Here is a 12,235-nt window from a genome sequence, read left to right as displayed (position 1 = left end):
ATATGGCAAATAATTGTCACTTAATTAAATCTTTATTTAATAAATAGAGGAAAAAAGAAATAGTGTTAATTGTTATGGCTGGGCATGGTGGCACAAGCCTATAATCCCAGCACTTAGAGGAGACTGAGGCAGGAGGATTGCCAGAAGTTTGAGCCCAGTCTGAGCTATGTAGTGAGATCCTGTATCAAAAAAACCAAAATAAAACAAAAACCAGAATTATTACATGTTTTAAAGCAACCTGCTTAAGTAAACTAGTTTAGAAAATGACTATCACGAGACAATACTTACATAACTACTGAAAGCAAGTAGTACTACTGTATATATACATACATGTAAAAATTTGCAAATCAAAGCTCTGATAGATATGACCAGATTCTTAGTAAAGTAATTCTGAGCAACTGCTGTATTAACATATGCCAGTTGGAGATTAAGACTAACAAATATTGTACACAGATAATATCTTAGGACAAGAATTCAAACATTTTTTATTTCTGTAAAAGTTAAAGACAAAAGTCAGTGCAATCAAGATACACAGCAGAGAAATAACCTGTTTTATCTATTTGTAGATCGTGATGTAAGCTTTCAGGACCTCAGTATTCAGTCATACAGCTTCAGATGATGTGTCAGCCTGACACCTGATAGTTTATCTGCCCACTCCAGGCCCAGGCTCATATAAATGGGGCTGTGGCAGAGCAGGATACAGCCTTACCTGGGTATACAGAGAGATATGTTGCATTCAGACCAGATGTACCTTATTAATCTCAGAGCCATACAGTGCATATAACTGCTAGAGGGCAACATATGTACACTTTACAGGGATGGACAAATTTCTAATCATTCTTAACCACTCAAGGTAACATGGCTTTAGGGAAGTGCATTTTTAAATTTAGTGTTGAGAACTAGATTAAGATCAACTACTCAGACATACCTGAGAGTCATTTGGTAACGGGCCCTTAAACTAGCTGTAGTGATCATCTAGTCTTAGAAAATTCCTGATGGAAATTTCACACAAACCTCTGTTGAGTAGTACCATATAAGATAAATGACCCTTAGACCAGTATCATACATAGCCATGTCATGGAGTAGATTTTAAATTTTTGCACCTTGATTTTATATTTAAAATATTTTTATGTTTTATTTACCATAGTAGTTGTTACAAAAATATTAAAGAAATTAAGCCAGGCATGACGGTGCCCTCTCATCCCAGCACTCCTGGGAGGCTGATGCAGGAGAATGGCAAGTTCAAGCACACCTTGGACAATTTAGCAACTTACCGAGATCTTGTCTCAAAATAAAAAGTTTTAAAAGGGCTGGGAATGTAGCTCAATGTGAAGGCTGTGGGATCCATCTCCAATAACCCTCCAAAATTATTATTTGAAGCCTAAAAATGAGAAATGTTTAAATCTTACCAGGAGGCAGTTTTAAAAAGGCATTATTTTATGTATTTTTTGAAACATAACTTAGTTATGGTCTGCCGGGGATTTAGCTCAGTGGTTTTGCCACTTGCTGAGCAAGCACAAGGACCTGAGTTTGATTCTTGGTACCAAAAAAAAAAAAAAAAATTAGTTATGGTCCCAAAGAAAGGCTGTAGAAGTTTGTGTTGTACTAGTCAAAATCTAAGAAGCACAGCCAACAACTTACAGTTTTTCCTTCATCTGCACAGTTAACCATAGTTGATGTTTTTCTATTGGACTGCTTTCATTTCACTTCAGTATTGATTAAAGAAAATTCTTACTATGTTTGATAGAATCCTGAAATAAACTTGGAAACTATTGAGATTCTGTTAAGTGTAGTCTAAAATAATTCTATATGTTTCCAAATTGACTAGATCAAATAAATGTGAAAGAAATCTTGTCAAGATTTGGAGTAGTATTATAGATTTTACTTCTATTTAAAATAGTAAAACATGATTGAGGTAGTAAATACCAGTATGTATATAGTGATTTCTTCATTACAAGAGAAAGTTTTTATTTTGTATCAGCCTTCATATTTTGCAATGAATAGTTGGGCATGGTGGTGCACACCTGTAGTCCCAGCGCTCAGGAGGTTGAGGCAGGAATTTGAGGCCAGCCTGGGTTACATAGTAACTTCAAGTCCAGTGTGAACTACATATTGAGACCCTGTCTCAAAGAAGTTTATGTCATATTTTATAATGAAAAAATATTAAGAATAAATGATTTTTAACTATTTAAATATTTAATGTTCAGAATTGCTGACTTTATGATTTGTCCAAATTAGGCATAAAGGGCTGCTAGCTATAGAAAGAGCTAAACAAGTCGAAGAATTTCTACAACGAAAGCGGGAAGCTATGCAGAATAAAGCACGAGCCGAAGGACATATGGTATGACTTTTTTAAGATTTTGAACATGTTAGTATTCAAAGTAAAGTTCTGGAATAATGTAAGCATAGATAAAAAGAGTTATGGTGGGGAAAGGTGGCACACACCTAAAATATCAGAACTGGGGAGGCCAAGGCAGGAGAATAACAGATTCGAGTCCTGTGTGGACAACTTAGGGAGGCCCTGTCAGAATCTAAAAATGCACAAGGCTGGGGATGTAGCTCAATAAGAAGGCCCTGGAATCAATCCCAGATACCATCACAGATATATATTTGAGTATTTCGAATAAAGGTATTCAAAAGTAACTTGCAGACTAGAAACTTCTGATACATCTTAACCTGTATTCTGCTATATGTTTTATACTTAAGTGAAATTCTATTGTTGCTGTGGTTTCTTTCTTTAAAAAGAATAAAAATGGGTATAGCAATCTAGATATTAGAAAGTTGAGTTCTTGAGTTGATAGAATTTTTTCTTCAATGTCTTTTTAGTTTTAAATACTTTTCAGTAACAAAGAATTTTAGAAGAGAAATGGAAAATAAATATTTAGGTAAATATGTGCATAACTATTTCCTCAAAAGCAAATTAGGAACAAAATTAAATTAAAGCTTGTAATTATACTGATTAAGTACTGTATCCTAGAATATATTAAGGTTTTAGGTAATCATTCCAGTAATTCAGACACAATAATTTTGACATGTAGAGGTATACAAATATCTTTTGACCTTTTGTTTACAAAACAACTAATGTTTATTTCTGTCAGCTCATCACCCATGAAATATTCCATTCATGTCAGAAATAATTTAATTAGATGGTAATATATTTTTATTAGACTTATTTATTACATATCATAATTTTATAAATGGTGTTTGTGAGTTTATTCATGTTCAATATAAGATTTTTTTCTTTGAAATGTTACAGAAAGATAGTTAAAATTTTTAATGATTGTATTCTCAATATGTATACTTCATTTGTTTTCTTAGCATCTTGAATTAATCTGTGTTTATATTCTTTGTCTAGATAGAAGAGTACCTTCTGCCTTTTTCTATTCCCATATCTCCCTATTAATAGCATCTAGAATTTTGTTAGATTTTTTTTTCACAATTTTTAAAGAGTCTTATTAAACTTACCAATGTTTAATAATTTTTTTCCTCAGGATCTTTCTTTATATCCCACTGTTCTGCCCTTAGTTTCTTTAGCTTCATGCTAGAGAATGCCCTGTGGGTGGTTCTTTTCAGGGCTCTTTCCAAGATTTGTTGAGAAAGGCTCTCCTTTTGTCCTCACGTTTGAACGAGAATTTATAGTGACGTCTCCTGGTGCATTTGCTCAGCACTTGTGTATGAAAATTGCTTTTGCTTTTGCTTTCAACAAATTTTTTGCTGGCTATGGTTGTATACATTGAAAAGCTTTTTTCCTTTAAACTTGGGCTTGTACTTACCCTTAGAGCTTCTTGGATCTGTGGGTTTAATTTTTTTCATAAAATTTGGAAAATGTCAGCCACTAGTTCTTAAAAAAGTTTCTTTCTGTTTTCCTCTGCTCCTCTTCTTCTAGAACTTCAGTATACATATATTAGATGCTTGTTGTTTTCCCAACTGCTCGCCGCTGATCTCTCTCTCCCTCTCCTTTTTTTCTTCATATTTCTGGATTATTTTTATTTCTTCAAGTACATTAATCTTCCCTGTCTATTGTGCTGTTAATCCCATCCAGGCATAGATAGATAGATAGATAGATAGATAGATAGATAGATAGATAGATAGATAGATAGATAGATAGATAATGGATTTTGGGGGAGTACTCAGGGCCCCATGTGAGGCAAGCAGACTAGCACTGAGCTGTATCCCCAAACCAGATAATGTATGTTTTATGTTTTAAAGTGGCTTTGGAATGTTTTCATAGCTTCCATTATTTCTTTATAATGCTTATGCTTTTCTCTACCTTCTTGAACGTATAGAATATAATTATAACAGCTAAGTCCCTACTTACTAATTTTATCTTCTTTATGATTTCCAAGTCTATATTTGTTGATTGGTTTTTCTCCTTATAAGAGTCATCTTTTCCTTCTTCTTTATATGCCCAGTAATTTGTGATAGGATTCCAGGTATTGCATATTTTGTCTTCCAGTTTTTTCTATTTTTTAAATATCTGGGGGCTTTATCTTGGGATACAGTTAAGTTATTTGGAAATAATTTAAGTCTTTCAAGGCTTGCTTTTGAACCTCTCCTGCACAGTATATTAGTATTTAGTCTAATGCTAATTGGGCCCTACTGCCATCACATTGCTCCTTTGATCATCCAGTGCTTTGTTGGTTTGGAGGTCTTTCCACTATGGCTGTTGGGAACATGAGATATTCACAACTCTGACTGAGACTCAATTAATATTGACAGTATGTTCTTGGTCATTCAGCAGGAAACCCTGGGTGCCCTCTTCAGATCTTCAGCATTCTTTCTCTCTGCAGCCCTCTCTTCTTTCCTACCCAGATCTGTAAATCTTAGTGGCTTTTAACTTTCCAACTTCTGAATGCTGTTTCCTTAACTCAGCCAAGTTCTGTTTGGAGGTCTCCCTGTGCTGCATCTTGGAAACTTTCCAGGCACAGAGTTGGGCAGTGGAGTCTACACCTTCCTCATTTCCCCTCTCTTAAGCATCACTGCCCAATGCTGCCTATTGTTCAGTGTTTGAAAATATTTTTTTTCATATATTTTGTCCAGGCTTTTATTTATTTATTTTTTTAAGATAGGAGGGTAGATCTGGTTGGTATTACTCCATCATGGACATAAGCAAATCTTGAACAATAATTTGGGTAAAGAAGTCTAAATTTAGAGTTTTTTCCTATAACTTTTAAAGTTCTTTATCATCTTTTCCTCTTGCTAGTAAGACACGATGTTCTGGATGATAATCCTTCTTAAAGAATGTTTTGCTTTCTAATGACTCTCAGTGCTATTTACTATTCTTGATGTACTGAAGTTTTGTTTGAATGACTCTGTTGGTTTTTTGTCATTGACCTGACCTAGCTTCTCACTGCTTGCTTCTAGTGTAAGTACTTATCTTTACTGCTGGAGACATTTTCATTTAACATTTCTCAAATATTGATTCTCCTTTTTCTCTGCCAGAAAACTAGTAGATTGATGGATTAGAACTTCTGTATCTAATACCCTTTTTCTGTACTTTTGTTTCATATTTGTATCCTTTTTTTGCTTTCCCAAGTTGCCATGGCCTAACATTTCAGTCCACTTAAATATTCTTTAGTTTGTTTCCTCAACTATTTGAGGCCATATGAGTTTCTTTGTTTTCAAAAATTCATGTTTTCAGATCTATGAATTCTAATTAGTTTTCCTATAAGACTCTTTGCTTGGGTTCTCATTTCCCTGATAAATAGTTGTAGTCTTGCTCTTACTGCACTATTGGCTATATGTTAGTTAGTCTTGATTGTCAATTCGCTGGATTAAGAGACTCCTGGAGAGGTGATTGGTTTGTGGAGATACTAACCTCATCAATGGGACATGACTTTGGGGACTATATCTGGTCGGTCTCTGGCCCTTTCCTCTCTGGTTTGTCCCCTGCTCTCTGCTTCCTGGATGCTATCAGGGGCCAGCTTCCCCCACCATTCCCTTCATTCATGTTGTTTCTCTTTCAGGGGATTAGTCCATAGTTGGCTGGTTCCAAGGCAGAAACATCATGGTGAAAGAGCATGGCAGAGTAGAGCTGCTTAGTTCATCATTACTGGGAAGCAAAGCAGGGGACAGTGTCAATGAGGAAGGGGTCAGTGACCATATAGAGTACCAAAGTCATGCCTTCATGCCCACCTAGACATATCCAGAAATGTGGTTTGCCTGCCCCTCTCCCTCTGCCTCTCCCTCTCCGTCTCCCTCTGTCTCCACTTCTTTGTTTGTTTTTGGTATGGGGGATCAAACTTCGGACCTTGTGCTTTCCAGGCAGGCGGCGGAACCACTGAGCTAAATCCCCTCCTTCTCTCCACTTCTTAAGCCAATCAAATCGACACAATTAAGGTTAACTGTCACAATATTATTACTTCTTTTTTTTCACCAGTTCACTAACAAGGCAATTTGTTAAGCACTTTGGGAGTAGTAGGGGTATAAAATTTAATAGACTATAGTTTATCTCTAGAGTAATTTATAATCTAATACTGGACAAGTATATACTAGTATGCATATAGGAGGACAGTGTAATATAGTGTATTAGTAAGGATTCTTCAGAGAAACAGAATAGAATATACATTTGTTTAAGAGGGGATTTATTGAATTGACTGACACTATCACAAAGGCCGAAAAGTTCCCAGGGGCCATGTGAGAGCTGGAGAACTGGGAAGGTGATAGTGGCTCAGTCCAAGAAACCTCAGAAGCAAGACACATCCATAGTGTGTTTTCCAGTCTGAGGCTGATGGCCTGTGAGTCACCTGCTGGGCTACTGGTGAGAGTCCAAAGGCTGTAGAACCTGGAGCCTGATTTTTAAGGTGGCAGCAGCAGCGAAAAATGTGCTTGCTCCAGAAGGAGAGTAGGAGAAAGAGATTGAGTGGTTTCCCCTTCTTCCTTTTTGTATTATCCAGGATCCCAGCCATTAGATGGTTCTGGCTCATATTCGGGTTACGTTCACTGACTCTTAATGCTAGTCTTCTCTGGAAATAGGGTAGTAACAACTAGTAATGTAGTCAGGAAGCAAAAGTGAGGTCTGAGATTAACTGTGGGAAGGATAAGAACCCTCATCAATTTTAAGTCCTAAATTGCAACTTTTTATTGTGAGGTAGAGGTACTATTTAAAATGTACCTCTCTGTTTCTATTTCTAGTTATGTTCTATTTCTGTGTAACAAGTCACTATAAAGAGGGCCTAAAGTAACATAAATTTGTTATACTTCCAGTGGGCTAAAAATTTAGCATGTTTTAGCTGGTTCCTTTGCTCATGGTCCCATAAGACTGAAATTGAAGTGTCAGCCAGCTGTGCCATCATCTGCAGGCTCAAGTAGAGTAGTATCCTCCTGGTTTCCTCAGGGTGTTAGCAGAATTCACTTCCTTTCTGCTGTAGTACTTAGATCTCAATCTTTGGTCTAGAATCTAGCCTGGGGCCCTTGCTACTCTGAGAGATTACAGGCTTTTGGTACATGGCCTGTCCATCTCTACAACAGAGAATCTCCATCAAATCCCTCTCACGAATCAAAACTTTTTGACTGCCCTAAGCAGCCAGAGAAAACCTTGCCATTGAAAGGCTTATATTATTAGGTGAGACCCACCATATTATCTATTTTAACACTAGTTAATCTATTTAACATAAGATCCATTTTATTATAGTCCTTTAAATTTATACAGGGCTTATAAACTGGATGGAGGGGGAGGGTTGGCAAAAAATCTTAGAGGTCATCTTAGAATTGTGCCTTCTGCACTCCCAGGCTACATCGGGGGACAATTGATGAAAGCAGGGGGAAGAGCTTTTTTAAAAATAGACTTGAATTTTTAGGGCAGTTTTAGGTTCACAGGAAAATTAGCACTATAAAAATTTTCTATCATATCCCCTCCCCCAGTCATGCATAACCTCCTTCATTAGCATAATTTCACTAGAGTGGTACATTTAATGAACCTGCATTACCACATCATAATCATCCAAAGTCCATAGTCTACATAGGGATTCACTTCTGTGCTGTACATTGTATTGGTTTGAAAAAAATATGTAATAGCATTTGTCCACTATTATGTCATATAGAGTGGTTTTACTACCCTAAGGGGAGCTACTGTTAAGTACTATCTTTAAAAGCATACTTCATATTAGAACATACTGCCCAGGTTTCTACTGAAGAGTTTTAGCTGCCATTAAGATTTAATTTAAATACAGTAAAATTCACTAATTAAGTGTGTATATCTTGATGCATAACTGACAAATGTATATTATCATGGAGACACTGCCATAATTGTGTTATTGAACTATTATATTGCCTATCAAAAGTTTCCTTATACCCCTTTGAAGTGATTACCTTCCTACCTCTACCAGCTGTAGGTAACTACTGATCTGCTTCCTGTTACTATAGCTTTGTCCACCTTTATATAAAATTCTTTTTTTAATTAATTAATTTGTTTGTGTTGGTATCAGGGATCAAACTCGGGACCTTGCGCTTGTGAGGCAGGCAGTGGAACCACTGAGCTAAATCCCCAGCCCTACTTTATATAAAATTCTGAATCATACAGTGTATAGTTTTTTGTGACTAATATGTATCAATAGTTAGTTCTTTCTTCCTTTAGTTTTTTGTTTTTTGATTTTTTTAGGCAGGGTCTCCCTTTGTAGTTCAGGCTGGCCCTGAATTCACCATGTGCCCAGGCTGGCCTCAAACTCGTGGCCATCCTCCTGCCTCAGCCACCTCAGTGTTGGGATTACAGACGTGTGCCACCACTTCCGGCTCTAAGTTCTTTTTTTATTCCTGAGTCATACTCTATTGGATAGATGTACCACAGTTTGTTTATTCATTTCTTGATTGATGAGCATTTGTATTGTTTCCAAAATAGATGCCACCTATCTTTCTTACCATCATTGGGAATCTTTAACTTTCCTTGATATGTATAATCATGACCTTGATCTTTGCCTTTATGTTCATATGCTCTTCTCCTTGTGTTTGAGTCTATCTCCTAATTTTCCCTTTTTATAACAGCAGTCGTATTATATTAAGACCTATCCTGATTACCTGATTTTAAACTGATAAAGATCTTTCCTCCAAATAAAGTCAATCAGAGGTACTTAGGGATTAGAATTCAACATATGAATTTGTGGGGGGCACAGTTCAGCCTATAATAATCTCTTTTAGTCTTTACAACAATCCCGTGTAAGTATGTTGAGCTTTGATGTTCTGGCCCTTCCATAGAGTATGTTGCAGTATCAAAACCTTTGCTATTAAAAAGTTTCTGCAGTTTCGGAGCACGTAGCCTAAAGTCACTTTTCCCTGCTCTTTCTCAACTGTTCTTCAGCATACAATGATAATAGGATTTTAAATATTAGAAAGAAAGTGAATGGACTAAGGACCTTGGGACTTAAGCTGAGAAATAACAATGTGATTTTCTGAATTTTCTTTATATCTCCCCTGCTTCCTAGACTGGGTATCATAGAGTCCAACCCAGATCCATTATACAGACATACCAGGCATACATACACACAAACATACATAAAAGCATGCTTTTATTCACCACTAAAGGAACGGGAAAGAGTAAATCCCAACACAGGTAAGAAACCCCATCACTTTCTCTATGCCAGGGCTTTGTGAGTCATTCAAGCTGAGGGCAGCAGGGAAGCCTCAGGTAATCCCAGTCCCACTGCACAACTGGGGAACAGGGAGGTAATTTGGAGGGCAATTTAATCCATAGTTAGCTATACAATCCTGGCCATACCATTGCCCTACAACAGAGCTCTAGCAAGTGATTCCATCTACTCACAGTAGTAGTAGATACAAAGATTTGTGCCTCCATATGCTCCACCTATTTATAAGGAGACCAGACCAAATGTCATTTGCATCCATGCTCAAGAATTTCCCAGCCATAGCAGATGACCGAAGGAAGCAACCTCCATCACAACCACCATCAGAAGGGATTGAGCAGGAGCTCCAGCAGCACCAGAGGAATGAAACTGACCAGAAGAGTATTCCAAGTATTCAGAAAACCAAGTTCCAATAGAATTAACTCCCCCCAAAAGTAGCCCAAAACCTAAATGCTAATCCTCAGCAGGCTACTTCCTGCTAATATAAAACAGAAGACTTAAGTAGAATAGTCATCTGACATAGTATCCAAATAATATATAATTTCAAAAATCATTTTTATACTAAGAACAAAGGAAACCACAATTTGAGAAAACACATTGATCTAACAAGATACCAAGATGAATCAAATATTGGAATTACCTGATGGGTCTTTAAATATACTGTCATAAAACTGCTTCAATAATGAAGTACAAAGTCTGTTGAAAGAAATAAAAGGAAAGCCTCACCAAAGAAAATGGAGTTATAGAAAAGAACCAACTTGGAATTATAAAACTGAAAAATAAAATAACCAAAATTTAAAATTATAAGATAGAGTCAGTGGAGATGACAAAAGATAGAATGTGATAGGACTTGAAGACAGTTCAATTAAGTTTACTCGGTCTGAATAAAAAAAGAAAATATTGGAAAAAATGTATCAGAGTCTTAAGGATCTATGGGACAATACAAAAGGTTTAACATTTGTTTCATTTGACCTGAAAGACTAGGAAAAAATGTGTGACTGAAAAATGAATTTTAAGAAATAATGGCTAAAGATTTGCCATATTCGGTCAAAAGATATAAGCCTAAATATTCAAGAAGTTGAGCGGACTTCACAGTAAGATAAACTCAAAAAAATCCATTCCAAGAAATAAGTAATTTCTGAAAGTAAAAAACAAAGAAAACTAATCTTGGGAATAGGTAGAGAGAAAGGAACACCAATTAGAATGGCAGCAGATTTCTCATCTGAAACCATGGAGATTAGAAAGAAGTGGTACAACATTTTTCAAGGCTGAAAGAAAAGTACCATCATCTCAAATCCTATCTGTGGTAAAACTGTCCTTTAAGACTAGAGGAAATAAGGGCCAGGGATTTAGCTTAGTGGTACCATGCCTGCCTCATAAGTGCAAGGTCCTGAGTTGGACCCCCAGTACCAAAAAAAAAAAAAAGAAGAATAGAGGGAATAAAAGCATTCACAAATCAATGAAGCTAAAATGTTTTTCTTGTAACAGAACAAAATAAAGTTACTAAGGACAAGGAAATGGAAGAATAGGGACATTGCATAATGACAAAAGAATCAATGCACTAAAATAAAAAATGATATTGCAATCCTGAATGTGTATACACCAAACAAACAAGCTTCAAAGTATATAAAACAGAAACTAATAGAGCTTAATGGACAAATAAATCGATAATAATAGTTGGAGACTTTAACACCTTACTCTCAACAACTGTTGGAACTACGAGACAGAAAATCAACAAGGATGTAGAACTGCTAAACCTCACCAACTACCAGGCTTTAAGTTCCACTTATAGAATATTCCTCCCAGCAATAGCAGAACACACATTTATTCAAGCACCCACGGAAAATCCACCAAGACTGACAAAAAACTGGGTCATAAACCTTTTCAAATTTATAAGAAGAATTGATATCATACAGAATATATTTTTTTGACATAATGGAATCAAGCAGAAGGAAAAATCTCCAATCACTAGGAAAATAAATTATATCTAAATCTATAGATCAAAGAGGAAAACTAAAAGAAACTTTAGATATACAGAAAATTGAACAAAAATAGACATAGCATATCTGACTTTGTGGGCTACATCTAAAGCACTACTGTAAGGGAAATTTATAACACTAAAAGTTTGTATTAGAAGGGAAGAAATGATTCAAATCAGTAAATCTGGGTTCTTAAAATGGTAGAAAAGAAAGCAAATAGATCCAAAGGAAGCAAAGTGAAAGAAATAATTAAGATTAGAAATTAATAAATTTTTTTGAAAACTGAAATGTCATTGAGAAAATTAATGAAATACAAAGCCACTTCTTAGAAAAATAGGAATGAAATTGATGAATTTTTAGCAAGATTGGCAAAGATAGAAAAGATATGTATCACCAGTGTCAGGAGAGAAACAAATGGTACCACTACAGACCCTGTAACCATTCAGCTGTATTATCAATTTGATTGGTTGGAGAGTGACCCAGGGGATTAGTAAGGGTGTGTCTAGGTGGGTCATGGAAGTATGACCTTGAGTATTATATTTGGTCCTTGGTCCTTTCCTCCCTGATGCTGTTTCCCTGCCCTGGTTCCTGACTATCATGAAGTGAGCAGCTTTGTTCCACTATACCCTTACACCATGATGTTCCTGTCTTGGAGCCAGCTGGCCATGGACTGAATCCTCT

General features: G+C 36.1%; 1 protein-coding gene across 9 annotated transcripts in view; it reads left to right on the top strand.

The window, feature by feature from the left end:
* The window catches only part of Nek1 (NIMA related kinase 1), a 182,049-nt gene that overhangs the window by 70,526 nt on the left and 99,288 nt on the right, over window positions 1-12,235 (top strand). For all 9 annotated transcript variants that reach the window (XM_021264929.2, XM_021264927.2, XM_087217007.1 and 6 more), the window contains one exon: window positions 2,239-2,341. In XM_021264929.2, the coding sequence (XP_021120588.2) occupies window positions 2,239-2,341 (103 nt within the window). The remainder of the gene's footprint in view (window positions 1-2,238; window positions 2,342-12,235) is intronic.

Source organism: Heterocephalus glaber, unplaced genomic scaffold (genome assembly GCF_053883595.1).
Source record: "Heterocephalus glaber isolate CG9 unplaced genomic scaffold, H.glaber_assembly_v1.0 deba00001461, whole genome shotgun sequence".
NCBI classification, from domain to species: Eukaryota; Metazoa; Chordata; class Mammalia; order Rodentia; family Bathyergidae; genus Heterocephalus; species Heterocephalus glaber.
The sequence above is the reverse complement of the archived record's forward strand: the minus strand, read 5'-3'. Positions and strand labels throughout refer to the sequence as shown.